The 27,291-nt window shown below is 44.1% G+C and overlaps 1 protein-coding gene across 2 annotated transcripts in view; it reads left to right on the top strand.

Annotated features, from left to right (window-relative positions):
* Window positions 1–27,291, top strand: part of b4galt4 (UDP-Gal:betaGlcNAc beta 1,4- galactosyltransferase, polypeptide 4) — a 67,396-nt gene that overhangs the window by 27,771 nt on the left and 12,334 nt on the right. For both annotated transcript variants that reach the window (XM_038802413.1, XM_038802414.1), the window contains exons 2-5: window positions 8,494–8,902; window positions 10,795–11,027; window positions 15,127–15,314; window positions 24,018–24,140. In XM_038802413.1, coding sequence (XP_038658341.1) covers window positions 8,644–8,902; window positions 10,795–11,027; window positions 15,127–15,314; window positions 24,018–24,140 — 803 coding nt within the window. In that variant the 5' untranslated portion in view covers window positions 8,494–8,643. The remainder of the gene's footprint in view (window positions 1–8,493; window positions 8,903–10,794; window positions 11,028–15,126; window positions 15,315–24,017; window positions 24,141–27,291) is intronic.

Below are 27,291 nucleotides of genomic sequence, written 5' to 3'. Positions count from 1 at the left end.
ACCAATTCAGTTTCCCAATTATACTTCGCAGTTGCACTTCTTCCATCTTTGAAACCATTGCGTCTTTTTGTGAAACCCAGCCACAACTAATCGCTATTGGGCTGATACTTTCCAAATAAGATTACTGACGTAAAGTTGCCCCTAACTTAGTCTGTCCGATTTCCGGTCCAATATATTTAAATGCAGCGGAAGCCTGACTTCCAACTCTGAATGATTTCCTCAAACCAGAGATTACAATAGATTAGAAATCATTAGTCCCACCCCACAAAAAATCACCGACATGCATCATAAAGATGCCAGACAGATTTCCTTTATAGTGTCAGTAAAACATTGCTGGATCTGCTTTCAACTGACAACAGCCAAACTAACAAAACTGACCTTACCGAAAAGTACCAGACTTTAGATGCATCATTCAATCCATATACACATTTGTTCAACTTCCACAGTACCCCTTCTGTAATAGCTGCCTCTTTAGGAGGACGGGAAAAAATGTCTCTCTGGAGCTGATGCCCCTGCAAAAAGGTCCGAGAACTTGATAAACTACGTCCCCTCTCCTGCCTGGTATCTCGTTCTGTACTGCTACTGCTTGATCTTTTCCTTCTGCTATGGGACGTTCTTTCAATAGTTCTCGACATTTTCCTACGGACCTGTTCACTATCCAATGTCAGAACTGGCACTGCGTTTCTGTGCCTCCATTTTTGAACTTCGTGTTCCCAGTCCACTGTCTTGACTCCCTCCCCTGAATGCTGTACATTCATCCAATCTTTATACTTTCCAGTGGCCTTCCCTGCTCTACTAATAACAGTTGCATCCTTCCATTGACTAGACCCTTCAGGCAATTATGTCACTTTTGCACCAACTTTTGGCAGTTGTCCTTTCGGAAAAATGGCCTGTTCTAATTCATCAGAAGTGTTGTGTTCCTCAGAAACCCTGGCTATATCAGTTAACTGGTCCTCATAGTTCTGCAACATATGCGTACCAGATGACTCTGGTTCCTCATCGAGTCTGTCTGCTCTGTCTAAATTTGAAATGTTGTAATCTGTACCCATTATTCTTGATTAATGTACCCTAACAGTTTGATTGCCTTGTTGCAAAATAATTGTTTTGCCATCTATCCCTATGATCTTCCCTGGGCCTTTCCATTCATTAAAATTGTCCCTCTTATTATTGTCCCACATTATGTCTTAAAACTCTGCGAATTCTTTCAGAGACTTCTGCTTCCAAAAAAGCTTTTCATTGCTATGTAATGCATTTAATTGCTCAGCAAAGGCCGAGCTAATTGTCGTCCCTCCCAAGCTGGAGGCTGGTCATCTAAAATGGATGGAATTTTAAGATTTCTACCAAACACTAATTGATGGGGACTATAGCCCCCAACCATCTGCAATGAATTCTTTGCATGTACCGCCCATGCTAAAGCTGAATTTAACTTGCAGTTTGGTCTATCTGCCAAAACTTTCTGGGGCATGTCATCTATTACCGCATGGTTTCTTTCACACACACCATTACTAAATGGGCTTTCCGCAGTTGTATTCATAACTGTGATATTCACATTTTCACACATATCCCGAAATATTCATTTGCAAATTCTCCCTCATTGTCCGTAAGGAATTTTGCTGGTGGGCCCATTCCTGTCCCCCTCTATTTTTCCACGATTTGATCCAGAATTACTCTCTCTTTTCTTTACTTCGTACAATTGTTGATTGACTAAATCTGGTTGCTAAATCTACAAAATGCAAAATAAATATATCATTGGCTTTATCCCAGATCTTAAGGTCCATGGCCACAATGTTGTTAAAATCCCTGGCCAAAGGTAGGGTGACTATCGGTCATGCTGGTGTCCTTCTGTACTTCCTACAAACACACAGCGATCACTAACCCCTGCATCCTTTAATTAATTTTTCAGCCTCTGAGGAGACAGATACTCAAATTGCCTGTGCAGTTTTAATACAACAAGCTTTTTATAAGCTAAAGTCCCATTTTCAACTGCCATTAACACATGCCCTTAACAACTGTATTTGAAATATTATTTGTCAGTAATGGAATACAATAGTGTCCCAACTGTGTAAATTGTAAGTCCACTGTCTTTCCATAAACTGTTGACTTATCCTGTTCCATATCCAGTTTCGTGTGTGCTGTCTTCATCGACGGTCTGCTCAGAAGCAAAGTTATCTCACTTGATACAACATCCGTGCTAATGAAATGATTCACTCCGGCAATATTGCAAGGGATCACCACTCTTTTCAGCGACTTTAGAGTATTATCATCCCCAAACCTGAAACTTGTGGAACTATCAATTTCCTTAACCTTGTTACGGTTTTCAGCATTCAGGGAGTCCAGGTAACATTTTAACCAGTCAATTCCCCACACAGTAGATGTGCAGCCACTCTCCAATACAGCACAATTGAAGGATTCTGCAACCAACACCCTCATTACTGGCATAAAACTGCTTGTTAATAGGGCAATGCCTTCTTTCTGGTCACTATCTTTTTCCTCTTCTGACTCTTCCCTGTCATGTGTCGCTTCAAACACTATTGTAACGTGTTGGGCAGTTGAAAGCATAATGGTATTGAAAGTCACATCGATTTATCATACCCCAGGCATTTCTGGGGTTCATCTTCCTATTTTAGGTTCTAACTGGGTTTCTGTCTTCATACATTCCGGGTCCCGATCTCCTTCTATACTCTTGGAACCTGTTTGTAGCCGTGCGATTTCGGCATCCTGTTAGTAGTGTCTCTTCCATATTCTGCTTTATTGCAGACTGACCTATTTGGGTCATCAGAGCAATCGGAATCGAATGATTCCCCAGAAACTTTTTTTTAAAGCTTCTGTTATCTGATCGAATAAGGTATCCTTATCTGCAAAACTAGGAGCCTATCCATGTTGCTCACTGTGGAAATTCCAGTTTGTGTTTCTGCAGCCTTTTATATAGTCTGCCAAATTCCATTATATAGTCTTCATGGAGAAATCCGACCATGCTTCATACACACTTAACAAGTCATCCTTTTTATAAATCTTAACCATATAACGTAATAGAGTCTCCAGACCTTCTTCTGAGTCTAACTCTTCCAATTCCAGCTCCAAAGGTCAAAAGGTTAAAAAAGAGTCAATGCCATACCTTGTTTTCTCTTTCCCAAGGCAGCTGCTTTAGTCCACATAACTACTGCACTTCTCCATTAATCGTACGATCCCCTTTCAGAAAATAAGGGGGGTAATCGTATCCGACCATCTTTATCCTAGGTTCAGCCATATATCTGGGTTTTTTTTCCTTCTCACTCACTCCTTGGTTTGGTCTGGAAAAGTAGTATCTTTCGACCCTTCACATCTGCACAGCAACCGTCCTCTGCTACCATTTGTTAGATGTTTAGCTGCTGTTGAACAAAGAGTCAAAGGATCTGTTCCTTTTCCACAAACCTTTAATTTACTTCAACAGACTCTGCTCAAAACTCTAACATCACAACACCTGACACAAAGGCCACCTGAAACCTCTTTACATATGTCAATTATTGGATACTTAACATGAATGAGACAACTAATTGGAATGTCTCTTAACCCATTACTTAACATAGTATACAGTCGCGAGGGAGTAACCCTCAACAACAGCTCTAAACCCCATGAAGTCTCATGGTGTTAAGTCAAACATTGGCAAGGAAACCTCATGTTGTTTACCACCTACTGCACTCCCTCAACTAATGAATCAATGCTCCCCCATATTGAACACTACTTGAAGGAAGCATTGAGGGTGATAAGGAAACAGAATGTACTCTGGGCAGGGCTTCAATGTCCATCACCAAGCGTGGCTATGTACCATTACAACTGATGGAGCTGGTCGAATCATAGCTGGTAGACTGGGTTTGTGGCAGAGAGTGAGGGAAGCAAAAGAGGGAAAAGCCTATTTCACTTCATTCTCCCTAATCTACCTGGTGCAGATGCATCAGGCCAGGAAACTGTTAATAGATGTGACCACTGCTCAGCCCTTGCTAGATCTGTTCTAAATCTATCCCATTTAGCATGGTGGTAGTACTCACAACACAATAGAAAGTATCCTCAGTGCAAAGTCCTGTCATGGCATTGAGGATACTTTCCATTGCGTTGTGAGGTACTATCACCGTGCTAAATAAGATAAATTTAGAACAGATCTAGCAACTCCAACCTGGGCATCCATGAGACACTCTGGGCAATCAGCAGCAGAATTGTACTCAAACACAATCTGTAATCTCATGTCCTAGCATATCCCCCACTCTACCATTACAACCAAGCTTGGGGATCAATCCTGGTTCAAAGAAGAGTGCAGGAGGGCATGCCAGAAGCAGCACTAGCCACACCTAAAAATGAGCTGGAAACCCGGTGAAGCAACAGCATAGGACAACTTGCATGCCAAGCAGCAAAATATAGACAGAGCTAATTAATCCCACTACAATAGATCAGAAGCTCTGCAGTCGTACCACACCCAGCTGTAAATAGTGGTGGACAATTAAACAACTCACTGCAAGAGGAGGCTCCACAAATATCCTCATCCTCAATGATTGAGGAGCAGAGCACATTATGCAAAAGACAAAGCTAAAGCATTCACAACAATCTTCAGCCAAAAGTGCCACGCGGATTATCCATCTCAACCTCCACCGGGGGTCCCCAGCATCACAGATGCTAGTTTTCAACCAAGCGGATTTACTCCACGTGATATCCAAAAATGGCTAAAGTCACTCCATATTGCAAAGGTTATGGGTTCTAACAGCACATTGTACAGGAGCCTCGCAACGGCCCCGTCCTACAGGAGCCTCGCAACGGCCGCGTCCTGCAGGCGCCGGGCAACGGCCCCGTCCTACAGGAGCCGGGCAACGGCCGCGTCCTACAGGAGCCGGGCAACGGCCGCGTCCTACAGGAGCCGGGCAACGGCCGCGTCCTACAGGAGCCGGGCAACGGCCGCGTCCTACAGGCGCCGGGCAACGGGCGCGTCCTACAGGCGCCGGGCAACGGCCGCGTCCTACAGGCGCCGGGCAACGGGCGCGTCCTACAGGCGCCGGGCAACGGGCGCGTCCTACAGGAGCCGGGCAACGGCCGCGTCCTGCAGGCGCCGGGCAACGGCCGCGTCCTACAGGAGCCGGGCAACGGCCGCGTCCTGCAGGCGCCGGGCAACGGCCGCGTCCTGCAGGCGCCGGGCAACGGCCGCGTCCTGCAGGCGCCGGGCAACGGCCGCGTCCTGCAGGCGCCGGGCAACGGCCGCGTCCTGCAGGCGCCGGGCAACGGCCGCGTCCTGCAGGCGCCGGGCAACGGCCGCGTCCTGCAGGCGCCGGGCAACGGCCGCGTCCTGCAGGCGCCGGGCAACGGCAATGGCCATGCCCAGCCAGAGCCTCGCAGCGGCCGCGCCCTGCAGGAGCCTCGCAGCGGCCGCGCCCTGCAGGAGCCTCGCAAGGGCAGCGCCCTGCAGGAGCCGGGCCACGGCCACGGCCGCGCCCTGCAGGAGCCGGGCCACGGCCACGGCCGCGCCCTGCAGGAGCCGGGCCACGGCCACGGCCGCGCCCTGCAGGAGCCGGGCCACGGCCACGGCCGCGCCCTGCAGGAGCCGGGCCACGGCCACGGCCGCGCCCTGCAGGAGCCGGGCCACGGCCACGTCCTATTCGTCAAAGCCTGTCCACTCTGTACCAGGAGCAAGTAGCAAGTGTGATGGAATCTTTTCCACTTGCAAGGATGAGTAGAGCTCTAACAATGCTGAACAACCTCGACACCAACTAGGATAAAGCAGCCGCTTGATTTGGCACCCCATCTACTACCATAACAACCACACCCTCCACCACCATTGCACAGAAGCAGCAGTATGAACCATCTGCAAGATGCACTGCGGGAGATTACTAGGGCTCCATCGACAACACCCTTCAAACCCACGATCTCCCTGAAAGAATAAGAGCAACAGATGCATAGTAATAAGACCACCTGCAAGTTCCCCTGCAAGCCACTCACCATCCTGACTTGGAATTATGTCGCCATTCCTTCACTGTTACTGGATCAAAATCCTGGCACTTTCTCTCTCACAGCACTGTGGGTGTTCCTACACTGCATAGACTGAAGGGGTTCAGGAAGGTGGCTCAACACCACCTTCTCGAGGGCAATGAACAATAAAAAATGCAGCCTAGTCAGCAATGCCATGAAAGAATATTTTTAAAATTCCAGGTCCCAGATTAGGTTTCCTTGTAGCTGCTTTTCCGTATCAGGTCATACATATGAATTTCTATGAGTTGATAGTTCATCTGGTGTATGTGAATGCTGTGGGTATTCTGATATCGAGCGTTCAATTGTTAAATTTTACTGTATTTGTTAACTATGGCCCTATCCACTTGCAATCCTTGTTTCTTCCTGCCATGCTCTTGATTATTCTTCCTTTTATTGCTCCTTTGATCTACTGCCTTGTTTCCTTTTAATTTACCTAATACTCCACTACATCATTCGTCCTCACTCTCCTCTAGATAGTTTAAAGCTCTCTCTCATTCGCTAGCTATAGCACTCAGTAGAATACGGGTCGCAGCCTGGTTCAGGTGTAGACTGTCCCAAATGGTACAGCTCCCACTTTCCCCAGTACTGCTGCTAGTACTCCATGAATCAAAACTCAATTCTGCTACACGTTTATCTCTAATCCTATTTACCCTACACAACTTTGCATGTGGCTCGGGTAATAATGCAGAGTTTATAACCTTTAGATTCTGCTTTGCAATTTAATGCCCAGTACTTCGCACACTCTTGAGAATCTCTTTCTTACCCATGTCATTGGTACCAACATGGACAATGACCACTGAATCCTCCCCCTCCTACTATATATTCCTCTTCAGCCCTGGGCATATATCCTGAAACCTGCCACGTCAGGATTGACGTAACAACCAATCAGCACCCTTTTCTCCTATCGCACAAATTGTGATCATTTCAAATTTGGTATTTCTGGGTTTGTCCTGGTGAGTGCTCGATAATATAACAGGTAGGCAGCACAGCTCTCTGGACTCTCACCTTCACCAGGTTCGATTCCTGGCTTGGGTCACTGTCTGTGCGGAATCTGCACGTTCTCCCCGTGTTTGCGTGGGTTTCCTCCGGGTGCTCCGATTTCCTCCCACAGTCCAAAGACAGTTCCCGTACCAGCCTCCCCGGACAGGCGCCGGAATGTGGCGACTAGGGGCTTTTCACAGTAACTTCATTGAAGCCATCTCGTGACAATAAGCGATTTTCATTTTTCAAGATGTGCAGGTTAGGTGAATTGGCTATGCTAAATTGCCCCATGTGTCCAAAAAGGTTATTTGGCGTGACGGGGAACGGGTGGAGGTGTGGGTTTAAGTAGGGTGCTCTTTCCAAGAGCCAGTGCAGACTCGATGGGCCGAATGGCCTCCTGTGCTGTAAATTCTATGATTCAATGAACAGCAGAGAACTGTATCTAGCCCCCTGACTATGCCGTCTCCCATTGCTACCCCATTCCTCCCACACCCACTTCCCCACTTAAATGACACCCTTCATTGTGATGCCATGATGGTAGTTCTGCTCATCCACCTTGCAGTCCTTCTCATCCACACAGGTAGCAAGCACCTCCTACCCAATGGACAAGGGGCTGAGGCTCCTGCATCTATACATCTTGGTTCCTCTTGTTTGCCTAACTTGCAGTTGCATTCTCCTGTTCCTGATCATTGACCAACATTAGGGGAGTGACTGCCTTCTTGAAGAAAGTGTCCAGATAACTGTTCCTTCTCCCTCATGCCCTGCAATGTGCCCGGACTTGAGCTCAGGCAACTTCAACTCCAAGTTGCTAAGCTGCAGGCACTTTGTGCAAATACGATTGCTCGAGATTGGAGTGTACATCACCAGCCCTGCTATTTCTGCCCACCATTTATTTATTTAGTCATAGAATCATAGAATTACAGTGCAGAAGGAGGCCATTCGGTCTATAGAGTCTGCACCAGCTCCTGGAAAGATCACCCTACTTAAGCCCATACCTCCACCCTATCCCTGTAACCCAACCGAACTTTTTCTTTGGACACTAAGGGCAATTTATCATGGCCAATCAACCTAACCTGCACATCTTTGGACTGTGGGAGGAAACCAGAGCATCCGGAGGATACCCACACAGACACCGGGAGAACGTGCAGACTCGCACAGACAGTGAACCTGGGACCCTGGAGCTGTGAAGTAACTGTGCTAACCACTGTACTACCGTGCTGCCCTAGTCAATTGGTTAATTTACACAGATAACAGATAAAGTATTTGAAGGTTTACACTCGCCTAGTTTCGAGACAAGGAAGGAAACTCGCCAAACACTGGAGGCTGAAAAAAGTAGAAAAAGGAGCATATCTTTGCCCCTCTGCCCTGAATTCTCATCTGTTCTAAATTCCCAATGTCCCACTCAATCCACATCTTACTCGCATGTATTCTTGTATCTGTTTACCTCTTTCTCAACCTTATCCAAAGTTTTGTTTAACAGGCTTGAGCTGGCCCAGTTCCTTATTGTATTTTCCTTTTGTCTTACAGGTTGAATGCCTAGCAGTGCAAAGTATGCTGCGGACAAGAAAATCCAAGTGGAGAGTTTTATTATAGAGAATCCATGTTCTTCCAGTTCCATAATTCGTTGCATCACTGATATATAACCTGCAACCTTTATTGAACTGTGACATCTATGCTATGGCTTGCACATTGGGAAAGAGTTTTCCTCAAAAATTGAAACTTCTGTTGATTGTTGTTTGTCTTGGCTCTGTTCTTACATGGATAGTAGTTCATAATATGCAGGATTTACTACGGGATGTTTATCCGCAACCACTGGCAAAAACATTGCAAAGGTGGGTTGGAGTTCAGATGGTGCCCAGAGATCCACACTGCCCACCTCTGGTATCCCCAACTCCAACCACTCGTCCATTGTGCCCTTTTTTATCACCATACCTGCGTAAGTATTGGGAATGTTTGAATTTAACATGTAAAATCTGGGAGAGGGAGGAAGGATTTGTAAACATTGTTGATTGTACAGTAGTTGAGTGCTCAATTGTATTCTGGTGGTGGGCCTTAATTGCAGATTCCTAGTTTAGGAACAAACTGTGATAGTTGGGCATGTGTGTCATGTGTCTTCATAAATAATAGCTCGCAGCTATAGAAATTAGGTTCTACGAGCTGGAAATGGTGAACGGGCGCACTGCTGACCTAAAGGAAAGCAGGCACGTGGCTAAGCCTCCCCCCCCCCCCCCCCCCCCCCCCCCCCCCCCCCCCGAAAACACATACCCATAGGGAACTGTAAAATGCAGCCCCACATCTTTTCTGGAATAGAATAACCCGACTACTGTGAAGTAGCTTAGAAGTCTGAAGGCTCTGAACTAAAAGGCTTTCTCACTTATAGCAATTGTAAAATATTTAATACCCTCAACATAGACTAAATTAGAGGATAGTCACCAAAGTATGTTCACTGTTGTTGAAGTATGAAGTTCATTTATAGCCAGGAATTGTTCATAATGGTACACACTTGCAAAATCCACAACAGAATGTCCACTGTTTTATATGTGATTCCACAATTGGACAGCATTTATGGAACAATCCTGAGTGCGCTATTAGTTTTCACAAACACCCAATTTAGGATTACCAGTCAGGTTGATAAGGCAGCTGATAGAATCATAGAATTTACCATGCAGAAGGAGGTCAATTAGCCCATCGAATCTGCACCGACTCTTGGAAAGGGTACCTTCATTAATCCCACAGCTCCACCCTATCCCCATAAGCCAGTAACCTCAAGTAACCTTTTTGGAACTAAGGGCAATTTAACGTGGCCAATCCACCTAACCTGCACATCTTCAGACTGTGGGAGGAAACCGGATCCGGCACCCGGAGGAAACCCACGCAGACATGGGGAGAATGTGCAGACTCCGCACAGACAACGACCCAAGCCGGGAATCGAACCTGGGACCCTGGAGCTGTGAAGCAACTGTGCTAACCACTGTGCTACCATGCCCCCTCATTAATGCTTACTGGAAGGGAAATGCGTTCATACACAAGGACACATTCTCTTCAAACAAAGGAGGTTCAAGCCTTGTGCCTTTTTTGAGTTACCTGGGAATTTGGGGAGATAATAATTGCCCATTGCTTTCTCTTGTGGCAACCCCTCTGCCAATCAGGATTGACGTGCCAACCAATCAGCACCCTTTTCTCTAATCGCACAAATTGTGATCATTTGAAATTTAGTATTTTTGTGTTTGTCTTGATGAGTGCAAGATAATATAACTTCAGCAACAAATGTCCCTTTTCATATACGCAGTCTGTCGTACTTTTCATTAGGTGCATGGATCAAAGGAAATGGATCAAGGGTGGGTAAAGGGGCGTTAAGGGGTGTTCAGGTCCAGGTCAGGTAATGTCTAATTGAGAAAAGATGATTTGGAGATGCCAGCGTTGGACTGGGGTGGGCACAGTAAGACGTCTTACAACACCAGGTTAAAGTCCTTCAAGGAGCAGTGCTCCAAAAGCTAGTGATTTGAAACAAACCTGTTAGACTTTAACCTGTTGTTGTAATTGAGAAAAGGTTCAAAGAGCTACAAAGTCTATTCCTGTTCTTATGTAAATTTCTGTCTGTTCTGATGCAACCCAGCTTCATGTAAACTGAATCTCTGCCGTCATTTCAATTCTTAGCATTGAGGGGAAAAGCATACAAGATGTTTTTGAGACGCAAACCGTTGATCTTCCCGGAGTGTGTTGCGTGGGTGCAATTTAGTTTTTAAGCAAATTGATTGTTGTGGTTGGTTAACATTATGAAGTCCTTCATTTTCCTGTATTCCACCCAACCTCAATTCTTTTCTTTAGGTGGTGCAGTGGGGTTAAAGTTTGATGCTCAGCTAACCTTCAAACAGGTTCAGAAGAACAATCCAAAGGTGCGAGAAGGGAGATATGGACCCCAAGAATGTCACCCTGTTCAGCGGGTTGCTATACTGATCCCATATAGGAACCGAGAACGACACCTCCTATACCTACTCGAGCATTTACATCCATTCCTACAACGGCAGCTTCTGGAATATGGGATATATATCATTAATCAGGTACTTGATTTAATTAGATGCATATTAATAAGAGTACAGAAAAAACAGAACTTTCAACTAGCCTTTGGATTTGTGCATCAATTTAACCCGTGCTTTACTACAGTAATGGCTCATACCTTCCCATCTCTGGATTGTTAGAGACCAGACCTATGACCCACGAATAAAGCAAATTACTGCGGATGCTGGAATCTGAAACGAAAGAGAAAATGCTGGAAAATTTCACGAGGTCTGGCAGCATCTGTAGGGAGAGAAAAGAGCTAGCGTTTTGAGTCGATGATTCTTTGTCAAAGCTAGCAGTGTTCCAAAAGTTAGTGATTTGAAACAAACCTGTTGGACTTTAACCTGGTGTTGTAAGACGTCTTACTGTGCCCACCCCAGTCCAACGCCGGCATCTCCACATCATCTTTTCCCAATTAGACATTTTAATGTGGAATGAGAATGAAAGATAAGTCATAGCCACAGAAACCCAGGGAAACCGGGTGCTAATGGCCACAGAAACCAAGGGGAATGAGTGTTAATGGCAGTCCCCAGAGAGAACAAAAGATGTGAAAGGCCAAACAGCAGAGAAACTAACATCAGAGGATGAACTGTAGATGTGAGGGGAGGGGAAGGGGGGATCAAAAAGAAAGGTTAAGGAAAGGTGGATAAGATTGGGGGGTGGTTAAATATATATTAAGAAAGAAAGAACAAGAGAGGACAAAAGGTGTGAAAGGCCAAACAGCAGAGAAACTAACATCAGAGGCTAAACTGTGACAGATGTAGATGTTGGGGGAGGGGAAGGGGGAAACAAAGAGGAGAAATGGTAAGGAAAGGTGAATAAGATGAGTTTAAATATATATTAAGAAAGAAATGGTAAAAGGCAGTTAAAATGAAATGTGATGAAAACAAATGGGTTGCGGTGGGTTACAGCTAATCATCTGAAGTTGTTGAATTTGATCTTGAGACCAGAACATTATGCCTAACCGGATAATGAAATGTTGTTCCTCCAGTTTGCGTTGAGTTTCACTGGAACATTGCAGCAGGCCAAGAACAGACTTGTGGGCATGGGAGCAGGGTCTTTTGTTAAAATGGCAAACAACGGGAAGGTCATGGTTCTGAATGTGCACGGACCGCAAATGCTCAGCAAAGCAATCATCCAGTCTGCGTTTGGTCTCTCCGATATAGAGGAGACCACATTGGGAGCAGCAAATGCAATAGACCAAATTGGAAGAGATGCAAGTGAAATGCTGCTTAACCTGGAATGAGTGTTTTGGGCTTGGGATGTTATGCATGGAAGAGGTAAAGGGGCAGGTGTTGTACCTTCTGCGATTGTATGGGATGGTGCCATTGGTGATGGGAGAGGCACTGGGTATGGTGGAGGAGTGGACTAGATTGTCTCGGAGGGAACGGTCTCTGCGGAATGCTGACCGAGGAAGTGAAGGAAAGATGTGTTTGGTGGTGGCATCACGCTGGAGTTGGCAAAAATGGCGGAGGATTTATCAGCATTCCACAGAGACCGTGGTCGTTGGATGCGGAGAAGGCGTTTGATAGAGTGGAGTGGAGTTATTTGTTTGTGGTGGTGGAGAAGTTTGGGATTGGGCCTAAGTTTGTGGCTTGGGTGAAATTAATATAAAAGAATGCAACAGCATGTGTGGCAGTCAAATGATACGAATTAGGGGTACTTTCCAGTATTTTGATGAACAAGGCAGGGATGCCCCATGCCCCCTCTTCTGTATGTGCTGGCGATTGAGCCCTGAAAGGTTGAGACTTATGGAAGGGGATTGGGGGTGGGGGGCTGGGGGTGGCAGGATTGTGCATAGGTGTTTCTGCACGTGGACGATTTGCTGCTGTACATCTCGGACCCAAGTCGCAGTGAAGGACATAAAGGGGTTGCTAAGGAAATTTGGGGCGTTTTCGGGGTACAAGTTTATTTCAGGGAAAAGCAAATATTTTGTGGTGTCTTCTCCAGGGGCGGGAGTTGGAGGGTTGCCATTTCAGGTAGTGATAACTCATTTTAGGTATTTGGGGTGGCACGGGACTGGACACCGCTTCGTAGCTTAATTTCATGAGCCTGGTAGGGAGGGTGAAGGTGGACTTGGTGCAATGGGATAGTCTCATCTTGTCACTGTCAGGTCGGGTGCAGGCAGTAAAAATTAACATTTTGCCACTGTTTCTGTTTCCGTGTCTGTCAGTATTTTTGCCAAAGTCATCCATTAGAGGGGTGGATAGGCTGGTCTTGTTGTTTGTGTTGCCAGGGAAGGTAGCCAGGATAAGGAAGGCGGTGCTCCAGAGGGGCCGGCAGTCGGTGGGCAGGTTGGCCCTTGGCCCTTCTGAACTTGTTATGCTATTAATAGGCGGCGAATGTGGAGAAGGTGCAGGACTGGAGCAACGTGATGGAGGCTTTTTGGGTGCGGATGGAAGTGGGTTCTTGTAAAGGGTTGGGGTTGCGGGCACCGGTAACGGCGCAACTACCGTTTACTCTGGGGAAGTAACTCCAGTAGCCCTGTGGTGGTAGCCACACTAAAGATTTGCTGGGGGGGTTGCTGTCTGTGGGGGGACTGGAGAGAGGGGTCATTTTGGCGATTTACCGTAGGATCATGGAGAAGGATAAGGTGTGCATGAAAGAGATTAAGGCCAAGTGTGAGGAAGAGTTGGGGATTGTGTTGGAGGAGGGATTATGGCGTGAGGTGTTGCGAAGAGTTAACGCTTCAACCTTGTACGCGAGGCTGGGGTTGATTCAATTACAAGTGGTGTACAGTGCGCATTTAATGAGGGTGAGGATGAGCCGGTTGTTTAAGGGGGTGGAGGATATCTGCGAACGGTGTGGGAGTGGCCAGCCAATCATGTCCATATGTTCTGGTCTTGCCCGGAATTGGAAAAATTTTGGGAGTCGTTTTTCAGCATCCTGTCTGAGGTTTTGTACGTGGATTTGGAGCCGGGTCCCCTGGAGGCCATATTTGGGGTGTCAGGCCCGCTGGAGTTGCAGATGGGTGCGGGCGCAGATGTCTTGGCCATCCCCTCACTGATCTCTCACAGGCGGGTCCTGTTGGGGTGGAGGTCAGTTACTCCCCATTGTGTCTCGGCGTGGCTGGGGGATCCAATGAAGTTCCTGTATTTGGAGAAGATGAGATTTGTTCTGAGGGGCAGATGAGGGGTTCCACCAGAGATGGGGTTTGTTTGTCTGACATTTTGGGGATTTGGTTGCCGTCAAGGGATGGAGGGGGTGGGAATGGTTCAGTGGGGGGCACGCAGTGGTGTTGGGGTGTTGTTAAAATGTTAAATTTTGAATTAAAATATTTTTCACAAAAAACAATATAAAATATGGATGTTCCGGTTTCTCTTAGTTGCTTTACCTTTCTCTTCTGTGTTTATTTTTGGTGTTTCTAAAAATCCAGTGCACATATTACCTTTACCCATTCGTCTCGTCTTTTTCTCTGCCCTTTATCTCCTGTTGGCTGTGTGCTATTCTGCATCTCATTATGTTGTTAACTAACTTTTTTGTTTAAGTTTGACATTTTTATTTTGATTGTGTAACACAAATCTTCTGTCTGTACTTTTGCATTTCTCACTTCTGAAAAGCAGTAAGGAGATTTACACAAGATCTCCTCGTCATTGTCAATGCCGTCTTTCTCATATTTGCTTGCTCTTGCAGACCCCTGCCCTTGGATTCAGAAAGATCCACTGGTAGCATACCTAATGACCTTGCCATCTCTCGCGGCAGAGGCACATACTCCCTATTCTCAATGTCTTTCAAAGTTGCAACTTTAGAATTCATTTAGACCAACAAAGGTTCTGAGAACAGGTTTTGCAGGAAACTGGCAGTTATAATGATAACAATTCAATGTATTCAATTGAAGGTGGAGTTAAAATTTAACCATTTATAATTAAAGTATACAATGCAGTGTCATCCGCTGCTGCTTCTTATAGTGCTCAAATTCACCTTTTACTAAATCAGATAAATCTGAGTGACCAGTGTTTAGGTTGTTTAACAGCAGTCTAAGAACATTGAAAGAAGTAAAGAACATGCTGATTACCCTGTGAGGAAAATAGGAAGCTATTATACTTTTAAATTTACTTTTCCTTAAGTTAGCCTGCTGACAGAAGTTATTTATTCCACCAGGCTGGCAACGGTGTGTTTAATCGAGCCAAACTATTAAATGTGGGCTTCCTGGAATCACTGAAGGAACACCAATGGGACTGTTTCATTTTCCATGATGTTGATCTGGTGCCAGAAAATGATTTCAACCTGTACCTCTGTGATCATGAACCAAAACACCTTGTTGTAGGTCGAAATGCTACAGGATACAAGTAGGTGACGTGGTTGAATCTGATCTTGACACAATCTAATCTTAATACAATACAGAGAGTCAATGGGGGAGACGAAACGGCAAATTGTGGTTGCATAATAATCCATTGGCCAGTGTACTGACTTGGAGAAACCTTGGTTTGTGAAAAACAAAAGCTGAGGCTCCTTTTTTGTAGGGCAGTGCTGATTTTAAGAGTATGATTTCTCAAATCAGTTGATAAAGCTGTAAAATGTCTGAAAACTGACTGTGGAAATGTTGGCTATCAGAGAACCTAAAGTGCGACGACATACACCAATAAACCAGTGAAAGAATGCTTTCAGAAACTTTTAACTTTTTGCATACCTATGGCTGACCCCTCACCAATTCACCAGAAGTGCAATTTACCTGTATAAGCATAGAAACATAGAAAATAGGAGCAGGAGTAGGCCATTTGGCCCCTCGAGCCCACTCTGCCATTCATCATGATCATGGTTCATCATCCAACTCATAGCTTCCCCCCCCCCCCCCCCCCCCCCCCTCCCATATCCTTTGACCCCTTTTGCCCCAAGAGCTCTATCTAACTCTTTCTTGAAAACATACAATGTTTTGATCTCAACTACTTTCTGTGGTGGCGAATTCCACAGGTCAACCACCCTCTGGGTGAAAAACTTTTCTCTTCATCTCAATGGTCTACCCCATATCCTCAGACTGTGACCCCTGGTTCTGGACTTCCCCATGACATCTTATTTGCATCTACCCTGTCCAGCCCTGTTAAAATTTTATAGGTTTCTATGAGATCCACCCTCATTCTTCTAAACTCCAGTGAATATAATCCTAACCAACTCAATCCACCCTCGTATGCCAGCTATCCCAGGAATCAGTCTGGTAAACCTTCACTGCACTCCCCTCTATAACAAGAACATCCTTCCTCCGATAAAGAGACCATAATATTCCAAGTGCGGTCTCACCAAGGCCCTGTATAATTGCAGCAAGACATCCCTGCCCCTGTATTATAATCCATTCACTTTGAAGGCCAACATAGCATTTGCCACCTTTATCTGCATGCTTGCCTTCAGCGACTCATGTACGAGGACACCCACGTTTGGTTGCACATTCCTCTCTCTCTCAATTTATAACCATACAGATAATCATAATGAGCATGATTTCCCTTTCGTAAATCCATGCTGACTCTGTCTGACCCTTTCAGTTTTCCAAGTGCTATGCTATTAAATCTTTGAAATAGACTTTAGAATTTTCCCCACTACCGATATCAAGCTAACTGGTCTGTAATTCCCTGTTTTCTTTTTTACCTCCCTTTTTAAATAGTGGGATTACATTAACTACCCTCCAATCTGTAGGACCTGTTCCAGAATCTATAGAATCTTGGAAGATGACCACCCATTCATCTGGGATGTAGATTATCAGGCCCTGGGGATTTATTGGCCTTCAATCCCTATCAATTTCCCCAACACCATTTCCTTACTAATACTTATTTCCTTTTCTTCCTCTCTCTCCCTAAACCCTGTGTTACCCAACATTTCTGGTATGTTATTTATGTCCTCCTTTGTGGAGACAGAACCAGAGTATGTATTTAGTTGGTCAACCATTTCTTTGCTCCCCATTATAAATTCGCCTTTTTCTTCACATACCTTTAGAAGCTTTTACAATCAGTTTTTATGTTCACCGCAAGCTTACTGTTATTCTATTCTCCCATTCTTCATCGCTCCCTTGGTCCTCTTTGCTGAATTTTAAACTGCTTCCAATTCTCAGATCTGTTGTTTTTTCTGGACAATTTGTGTGCTCCTTCCTTGGATCTAATATTATCACTAATTTCCCTTGTAAGCCATGGATTGGCCGCCTTTCCCGTTTTACTTTTGTGCTCGACAGGACTAAACAATTGGTGCAGTTCACACATGCGCTCCTTGAATGTTTGTTATTGCCTGTCACCGCCATCCATTTAAGTAACGCTCCCCAATCCATTATAGCCAACTAGTGCCTCATATCACTGTAGTTTCCTTTATTAAGAGTCAGGACCCGAGTCTCCAAATCAACTACGTCAATCTCCATCTTGATGAATAATTCTACCATATTGTGGTCACTCATCCCGAAGGGGTCTCGTACAACTAAATTGCCAATTATTCTTTTCTCATTACACAATACCCAGTTTAGAATGGCCTGGGGTTCTCCAGTTGGTTCCGCAACATATTGGTCCAGAAAACCACTTCAGGAATTCCTCCCCCTCAGTATTGTTACTAATTTGATTTGTCCACTCTATATGGAGATTAAAGTCATCCATAATTTTAGCTGTTCCTTCATAGCATGAGTCTCTAATTTCCTGTTTAATGCCAATGCCATTGCCAACATCAACACTACAGTTTGGGGGTTTATATACAACCCCCACTAACGTTTCTTGCCCCTTAGTGTTTCTCAGCTCTACCCACATTGTAAGAGCTAATATTCTTCCTCGCTATTGAGTTAATTTCCTCTTTAGCCAGCAATGCAACTGTACTACCTTTTCTTCTTTGTCTGTTATTCCTAAATACTGAATACTCCTGTATGTTCAGTTTCCATTCCTGCCCTGCAGCCATGTCTCTGTAATTCAGACTTGTTTACATCTATTTGCATGATTAATTCATCCACTTTATTCCAAATGCTCCCCGTATTAATGTACAAAGCCTTTAAGCTTGTGTTTTTATCATTACTTGTCCCGTTTCCAGTATTTTTCAACTCGGGTCCTGTTTGATTCTGCCTCTTGATTTAGCTGCCCATCACTTTTCTTATTCCCCTTACTGTCTTTTGTTCTTGTCCTTGATTTCCAAAAAAGTCAATATTGAAAGTTGCAGGCAAGGCCGAGAGCAAAGTTGGCCAGATAGCAGAGTCAGCGGCGGGGTGAGGCAGGCCGTGGCCATTGCGGCGGGAGGAATTGGCCTCTTGAGGGGGGCAGGGAAGCAGGTGGGGGGGGAATCAATGTGTGTGGTGTAGCATTTCATTTCTCAGGGGTTATGTTAGTACTCTTGGGATGTCAAAAGGTTTCTGTGGCCTGGAATTTTGGAAATTTGCCCAGGTATGTCCTGTACGCAAATAACAGTGCATATCCAACCCAACCAATTATTGCTCCCTCAGTCTACTTTTGATCATCAGTAATGTGATGGAAGGGGTCATCAACAGCTCTGTCAAGTGGCACTTGTTTTAGCAATAACCTGCTCACTGGCGCTCCATTTGGGTTCCACCAGGGTCACACAGTCCCTGACCTAATTACAGGCTTGGTTCAAACATGGTCAAACGAGCTGAACCCCAGGGGTGAAGTGAGAGTGACTGTCATTATGACAGCATTTGACTGAGTATGGCTTCAAAAGCCCAAGCAAAATTGGAATCAATGGGACTTGAGGAGAAACCCCGCTGATTGGCATATTGGCAAAAATATGCCATATTGGCAAAAATACGTCATATTGGCAAAAAGGAAGACAGTTGTGCTGATTGGAGGCCAATCATCTCCATTCCAGGGTATCACTGCAGGAATTTCTCCGTATAGTGTCCTAGGCCTAACCATCTTCAGCTGCTTCATCAATGACCTCCCTTCCATCACAAGGTCAGAAATGGGGATGTTTGCACACTGTTTACACCATTTGCGACTTCGTAGATACTGAACAGTCCATGTCCAAATGCAGGGGGACCTGGACAATATCTAGGTTTGGGCTGTGTTACAAAGCACGGTGATGTTGTCTGCGAGGGCATCCAACGTGGAACACCCGTGTGTGGGGATGTATAGCTTCGGTTTTGTAATGGTGTGAGGAGACAGCTAAAAACCCCAATGAGAATAAATAGACCAGTCGTCATGTAACCTTTATTTATTAAAGTAAAGGCGAAGCAAATACACACAACAGGACTATTCTACTCTGTCAATTGAGGTACTTGAATTACTAAACACTCACATTTGATTTAGAATGTTCCCCTTGTTCCAAAATATATCTGAGACCTGAACTCCTTAAGACTTCCCCTGTTCCCCCAAACAACAGCCAAATTAAATAAATCTGTAAGGTTACTACACAATACAGGGATGGTATTCAAGTCTGGGAAACGTCTTACCTTGGACCTGTGAATATATTTAAACTCCCTTAGGAAGGTTTCAGCACTGTCTTGGCTCTAAGACTTAAGAGGCTGTTAACAATAAAACGTGGCCTCCAGGTTGTTAGCTGGAAAGCTGGCTTGTTCGTTTCCTGAGGCTGCTAGGTGTTAATTGACCTCCCTTGCTTCTGAGGTTGAGCTAATTATACCTTTGTTCCACTTTGATTTTTACTTCTGTGTATTTGGCTGTCTGCCCCTGTCAAATTTCTTGACTCTAGAAGTTAGCATGTGTATGTTTCACTGACCTCCCAATTGTCTAGATAAGCTGTTTCTGCTAATATGCAATTCACATTTAGTTCTATCTTGATGTCTGCTAAGCTTGTTAGTGGGAAAGATGCACTGCATCTGGTCTTATGAATCCTGGCTAATGCTGTTTCTAGGCAGATTTCTACCTGCTGGGCAGATCACATCCTATTATGTTTTGTTAAATTAGTTTTCAATTCACCTGAGGAAGGAGTAGTGCTCCGAAAGCTTGTGTTTGAAACAAACCTGTTGGACTTTAATCTGGTATTGTAAGACTTCTTACTGTACCGACAATTGTCTAATCTCTACCTACCATCCTAACATCCCCCCGACGTACCATTCATATTAGTAAGTTGTACCTCCTCCTCCAGAAACATCCAAGTAGGAACAATCTGTTGAGGAGAGAATTGCAGCAACATATGCTAGTGGAAGACACCGTCCCGGAGAGACCTCACCAGATCGGGAGGATCCACTTCGCTATCAAGTGGAAGATAATAATGTGGTGGACTAAAGTTCATCAAAATAAAGTGCTGGCATCACTTAAGTAATGGTTACCAAGAAGTTTCAACAGCATAGCTGGGGATACGGAGGTGACCACTTTCAGTCTGTGTGCAGTGTCAAATTGATTAGCACTTGGAAACCACCATTGAGAAGTAGTCAGCTCGAGGAACAATATAGTTAGGGAATCAGCAGTCTATATTTGCATACTTTTCAGCTCTGGGAGAAGCTGAAAGGGCTTCATCTTGGGCAGACAAATGCCCATCTTGGCTGGATTGCTGGATCAATGTTTATGAGCTGTCGCAGATGAGGAACTCTCAGTCTCTCAGCTGTGCCATTGTTGAATTTTCCCAGGGTGTCTGATCCTTCAGAACCGACATCTGTGCTGGCACCAGCATGTCAGCTGGACTACACTGTCCTGACAGCCATGATGCAGCATTGCACACAAACTCGAGAACCCCGAACCTACAAGCCATGAACATCTGAAGGGCCCAGATGTAAGCAGTAAATTTCCACTCGCATTGTTCAGTCCTCTAGGGTGCACCTCGTTAGCGTAGTGGCGTAACAAAACATTTAATTTTTTAAAAAACACTGTACATTGAGCACTTGAGAAATTAATTCATGATACTTCACGTGAATTGCATATGCTCTTAGGACATCACTGTCTGAGGTGACAATTCTATGTATTCCTTCAGTTTTTTCAGGTGATATCACCGCTAGAAATTCAAAACATGCTCATTTTCATTAACAATATTTTCAAAAGGGAAAAGTAGAACTGGGGAACTCTGATGGTGTACTAATGGCAGTGTGCATGCGGTTAATCATGTTTTGGATGTGGCAGACGTCACCAGTGCAAATTCCCACAGTTTTCCCTGTTGACTGAGTTCACTGAGGAAGGTGGTGTACTGCGGATCCCTGGTGGCCTGCTTAATATAACTTTACTGATCACTGGGAGGTGTGGGTAATATCCCTTACAGCAAGTTAGAAGGCGACAATGGTAAAAGCTTTGGTGGCTTTGAAAGCCACTGGCAATGCATGGTCCTGCAGGCACCCAGAAGACTGCAGAGGTTTGTGTTGACTAACGTGGAGAATTGTGGCTTCCAGAAACACTGCTCTTAGAATTAGCCAAGCAGGAGCCTCCGGATCCCTGAGTGGTGGATATAGCCTTCTCTGAGCAATTGCCCTCACCTAGCATCATTTGACAGAAGCTAATTGCTGGGGCTGTTGCTGATCTCCTTCCTCTTAGGAGAAGAAAGTATTAATAATAACCAAATAACCAAAGGTGAAATGCCTGCCGTCTGGAAGCTGAAAAAGCACAACACAAAAATACAAAGGTACAGTGAGCTCACTACCCCATCAATTTTGAGATTTACTTTCAACCTCCGTGCCTGTCTCAAACACTAATCCCACAGATTTTACAGTTTGGCTTTTCCACTGTGTTGGGACTTCACCTTTTTAACGTAAGCAGCCTGTTGCAATGCTGATTTCACATAATGTATGACCCCCATCTGCCTGAGGCTTTTGCTTCTCACTTGAAAACCTCACTGCCAAAGTGCCAATAGGTATATCAGGTGCATGGTGAAAATTCTGTGGCTGACACCCTCTCAGTTTATGCAAGGTTAGGTGGGGTTACTGTGTTACGGGGATAGGGTGAAGTTGTGGGCTTGGGTAGAGAGCTCTTTCAAATGGCCGGTGCAGACTTGATGGGCCGAATGGCCTCCTTCTGCACTGTAAATTCTATGATTCTATGACGGTGGTCTCTGAGAGCAAATTAGCATTGTATTGCATAATGCAATTCACCAGTATGTTGGAACATATTACATTAGTTGAGTGTTTCTTGGAATTGTGCTCTGTTTTCCTTTGGTATTGTCGTCAAGCTAGTCATGCTTCATACTGTAATTGATTCAATGATAAATTGGGTGCAGCCTTACTCAGAATTGTCTTCACAATAAACCTAGTTCAGTGGAAGAGCAAGTTTTATACGAGAGAGTAAATAATATCAATGTGGGGATGTTTAATTTAAATAACTATTCGAAGCAGTTCAGAGAAGGTTCACTTGACTCAATCCTGAGATGAAGGGCTCACCTTACGAGAAAAGGTTGAATAGGCCTGCAGCGGTTCAAAAAGCAGCTCACCATCACCTTTTGAAGGGCAGCTAAGGATGGGGGGGAATACCAGCCTTGCCAACGACACCCAAACCCCGTACATTAATTTTAAAAGGTTGGTCCTATACCCATTAGAGCTTATAAGAATGTGAAGTGATCTTATTGAAACATACAAGATCCTGATGGGACGTGGCAGGGTGGATACCAGGAGGATGGTTTCCTCTTGTGTGGGAGAATAGAACTAGGGAGCATAGTTTAAGAAACAGACTGCGATGAAGATAATTTATTTTCACTGAAGGTCATCAGTTTGTGCAATTCTCTTCACCAGAAAGCAGTAGAGACTGGATCACTGAATTTATTCATGGCTGATTGGATAGACATTTGTAAATGAGGGAGCCAAGGGTTATGGGGGGGGGTAGGCAGAAAAGTGGATTTGAGACCACAACCAGATCACGCATGATCTGAATGGTTGGCAGAGCAGGTTCAAAGGGCCAAATGGCCTATTCGTAAGCCCTATGCTTCTGTGAATAAATCTTCCTATTGAAAGGGTAATCATCAAGTGGTGTTCGCAGTGAGAAAGGGCTGAGTCCAGCAGAACATTTTTACCAACTGATCACACAGTAGATGGGATAGCAAGGGTGTGTTGGAAGTTGGGTACTGCAAGATCTGCCATTGGATTTGGAAGAAATTAACTATCTATTTTGTCCTATTCTTTTAAAACATTGTCGATTTGGTTTCGCACAGTAATGTTCATTCTATGTAAATATGATGTGCACACCAGGTTGGCCAGGAAGGCCACTAATTCCATCAGTACTGCCTGCAAGTATTGTTGCTTGTTTACTTAGTGGTCATTGACAGAAATATTACTTTATGTGCATTTTGGGTGACAAACAATTGTAATACTGATCTCCAGAAATTAGGGAACTAATTTATTTAGTAACAAATAGCATCTTTTCTTCAGTTATATTCAAGTTATATGGTACTGACAATTTTTCATCTGGATGTGCACGACAGGAATCGAATTGCCATGTAAGCATGTCACGTCATCATATGTGATTTCACTTGTGTCCATGCACTCACTTATACATTAGGATGATATTTCTATTGCCCATATTTTATCTTTTAAGTTGTCAAATTAATGAGAAAGTTAATGGCACGTTTTTGTTTTGGTTCATGGCTCCCTGATAATGGTATTGAAAATGCTCTAATTTATTTGATGAGCCTTCTGGTCTAATATTCTGCTTTTAAAGATCTCTAAGGAGAAAGGACATTGCTCTAATGCCTTGTGCACATTTGTGCCTTCTAAAGCTTGAAATTGGAACTAGAAAAATGTATTATCGCTTTCAAGCAATTGTTGTACCTCTGCACATTGACTGAAAGCAGATAGTTACTGTGTTTGCTTTCAGCATGCTCACCATTTAAATTTGTGCAAGTTGATAATTGTACTCCAGATTAATCCTATGTTTTTGGGTGAAACGTTTAAAATTTTTGTGGGGATTGTAATGAATTATTAATTTTCCTTTGTTGTATTTAATGATCAGGAGAAGCAGATCATCGGGCAATAGCTTTCAACATTCAGCTGGTAGTTGGGGTTTGTAACTGGGGAAATGCTCTCTTTGTATTCAGTTGGATCCATATTGCTGCTCTAAGCTGACAGATTTTCAATATGCAGTCGAGCTGAATTATCTCTTTGCTGGGAAAAAAATGCGCAAAAAGTATAATTTACAAATGCATATTTTCCCCCCAAATACAAGGTTGCGCTATAAAGGGTACTTTGGTGGAGCAACGGCAATGACCAAGGAGCAGTTCACCCGAGTCAATGGATTTTCTAATCGCTATTGGGGCTGGGGTGGTGAGGATGACGATCTTCGCATAAGGTAAGTCAGTTGCCAACTGGAATTTTTCCTTTGGATGTTTCTGTATAATTGCTGCAGATCGGAGTAATTAATATTTTCCATCTATAATATTGTAGTGAAAACACTGGAGCCCGTCAGAAAATAAATCAAGAACATTCAGCATGTGAAATTAAGACCGGGACAGTAACGTAAAGGGGATAAAGGAGCAAGAAGTCTTAGATTGTGTCCAGGAGAATTTCCTACAGCAGTGTGTCTCCAGTCCAATAGAAAGGAGGTATTGCTGGTCCTGAATCTTGGGAAAATGAGATGGGCCCAAGTGGATAAAGTGTTGGTAAGGGAACATTTAGGAGACAGTGATCATTATTATGAAGTGTAGGTTGGATATGGTCACGATAAGGCCCTATCCCGAGTAATAATAATTAACTGGGGAAAAGCCAACTTCAATAATTGCAAGTATAGACCTGGCTCGGATGAATTGGAATCAAAGATTAGCAGGCAAAACTATAACTGAACAACAGGAGTTTTCACAAAGCGTCATCTGGACTCGAAACGTTAGCTCTTTTCTCTCCCTACAGATGCTGCCAGACTTGCTGAGATTTTCTAGCATTTTCTTTTTGGTTTCAGATCCCAGCATCCGCAGTAATTTGTTTTTCTAACTGAACAGTGGGCTCCCTTTAAAGAAATAGTTCAAATACACTTGAGGTACATTCCCATGAAAAGAAAGCTTGGGCAAACAAATGCAGATGATGGCTGAGAAAGAGATCAAACAGAAAAAAAGCTAATGAAAGATGTTAGGTGGTAAATCAATTGAGAACCAAGTGGAATATAGAAGGCTCAGAGGGGAATTGAAAAAGCAATAAGAGGAGCAAGGAGGAAGTATGAGAAGCGATTGCCAGCTGACATGAAAGGAAATCCAAAAGTCATTCATCGGTAAATAAATAGTAAAAGGGGAGGTGTGGGGCCAATTATGGACCAAACATGGATTTATGCACGGGGCATTTCTGAGGTTTAAATTGATACTTAACAGCCCAGGCCATGGTGCCAGAGGAGTTAGTTCAGAAACTTGAAGCGTTAAAAATTAATGAGGAAGTGGTACTGGATTAACATTAGCTATGAGGCGAGGTTGAATAAACTTGGTTTGTTCTCATTGGAACGATGGAGGTTGAGGGATGACCTGATAGAGGTCTTCAAAATTATGAGGGGCATAGACAGAGTGGATAGTCAGAGACATTTTCCCAGGGTAGAGGGGTCAATTACTAGGGGGCATAGGTTTAAGGTGCGAGGGACAAGGTTTAGAGGAGATGTACGAGGTACGTTTTTTACATAGAGGGTAGTAGGTGCCTGGAACTCGCTGCCGGAGGAGGTGGTGGAAACAAGGACGCTAGTGCCGTTTAAGAGACATCTTGGCAAATACATGAATAGGATGGGAATAGAGGGTTACGGACCCCGGAAGTGTAGAAGATTTTAGTTTAGACAGGCAGCATGGTCGGCGCAGGCTTGGAGGGTCAAAGGGCCTGTTCCTGTGCTGTACTTTTCTTTGTTCTTTGGATAGGCTGCATGTATTTAAAAGTTGATAAGGCACCAGGATTGATTAAGATGCATCCAAAGATATCAAGGATATTGAAGGAATTGAGTGGAAATTGTGGAGGAACTGGTTTCCAATCTTCATTTCTACTCTAGTGTTGTCAGAGGATTGGAGAATTACAAATATTACACCCTTGTTCAAAATAGGTGAAAAGATAAGCCTAGCAACTACATGTCAGTCAGTTGAACCATGGTGATGTGGAGGCTTTTAGAAATGATAATTCTGGAGGGCAAACATTTTGAGTGACTTGGACCATTGCAGATTAGTTAAGGAAAGCCAACATGGATTTGTTAAAGGCATTTATTAAAGGTTAACTTGCTTGAGTTGTTGATGAGGGTAACACTCTAATGTTGTGCATGGACTTCTAAAAGGCATTTACTACAGTCCCGCACAGCAGACTTGAGCATAAAGACTTGGAATAAAAGGGGACAGTAGCAACATGGATATAAAATTGGCTGAGTGACACAGATTAGCAAATAGTGGTTAATGGAAGTTTCTTCGGTTGGAGAAAGGTTTTTAGTGGAGTTCCCCAGGGTTAGATATTAGGATCCTTGCATTTCCTGTTCGATATTATTGACCTAGACCTTGGTGTACAGGGCAGAATTGGAAATTTTGTGGATGACACAAAACTTGGAAGTATTGTGAACTATGAGGAGGATACTGTCGAACTTCAAAAGGACATTATGGATGGGCAAGTTGCAGATAAATTCTAATATAGAGACGTGTGAAGTGATACATTTTTTTAAAGGAAATTTTAGGATATTTTAGGTGGCGTTAAATGCTTTGCATTTGCAAGATTGAGACTTTTGAAATGAAATGGGATAAATAAATTGGATTAGTTACTGGGCTAATGATCAGCACTATTAATTTATATTGGACTGTACTTATCAGTTTACAATCCTGAACCTCGATTGTTCAGAATATCTGCGATTTGCACATGTCCACAGATGTCCTAAAGCCGTTTACATACAGTTGGTGTGTTTTGTGTCTAACTTTTGAAAAGTAGCAGGATTTTTCTTAAAACAGGTGCAACGTTGAACTGTTTGTGGCTTATGCAACCTTTTGGGGGGGGGGGGGGGGGCGCGGGGGTGAGAGGATAAGGGGGGGGGGAGGGGAGATGAAGATTGGCACAAAAGTAAACTGATTACCTAGAGTGATAACACATTTAGCAATGAGATTCTGATCTACTTCTGTATATTTTTGCCCCAGGAATTTGGAGGTGGGCAGAGAGAGCTCTCCCCATTCTGGTGCAAAGACCTCACTAACAGGAGCCATAGCTTTCATGGTAGAAGTTGGTATGCTGAGAGGGTGAGATGAAGTAGGATGGGAGGAGTTTGTATGGAACATAAACACCAAAATATCAGAGTAGAGTATTTGTTCTAGTCCTGTTGAAACAATGCCCAACTAAACTGGTTGTTGAATCATTTGTTATCTTTCAGATGGTTTATGATTCCTACCAGCTTATTGATGAGGTATTGTGAAATGTTTAGCTGCCTGTGAAAGGAAGTGAGTTAACTGAGATTTTATGTAAGCATGCAAGTTTACAATGAGCTGTTACGCAAATTAATTTACCTCTAATCACTGAAG

This window comes from Scyliorhinus canicula, chromosome 7 (genome assembly GCF_902713615.1).
Source record: "Scyliorhinus canicula chromosome 7, sScyCan1.1, whole genome shotgun sequence".
NCBI lineage: Eukaryota > Metazoa > Chordata > Chondrichthyes > Carcharhiniformes > Scyliorhinidae > Scyliorhinus > Scyliorhinus canicula.
Note: the sequence above shows the minus strand (reverse complement) of the source record. Positions and strands in the feature narration are given on the sequence as shown.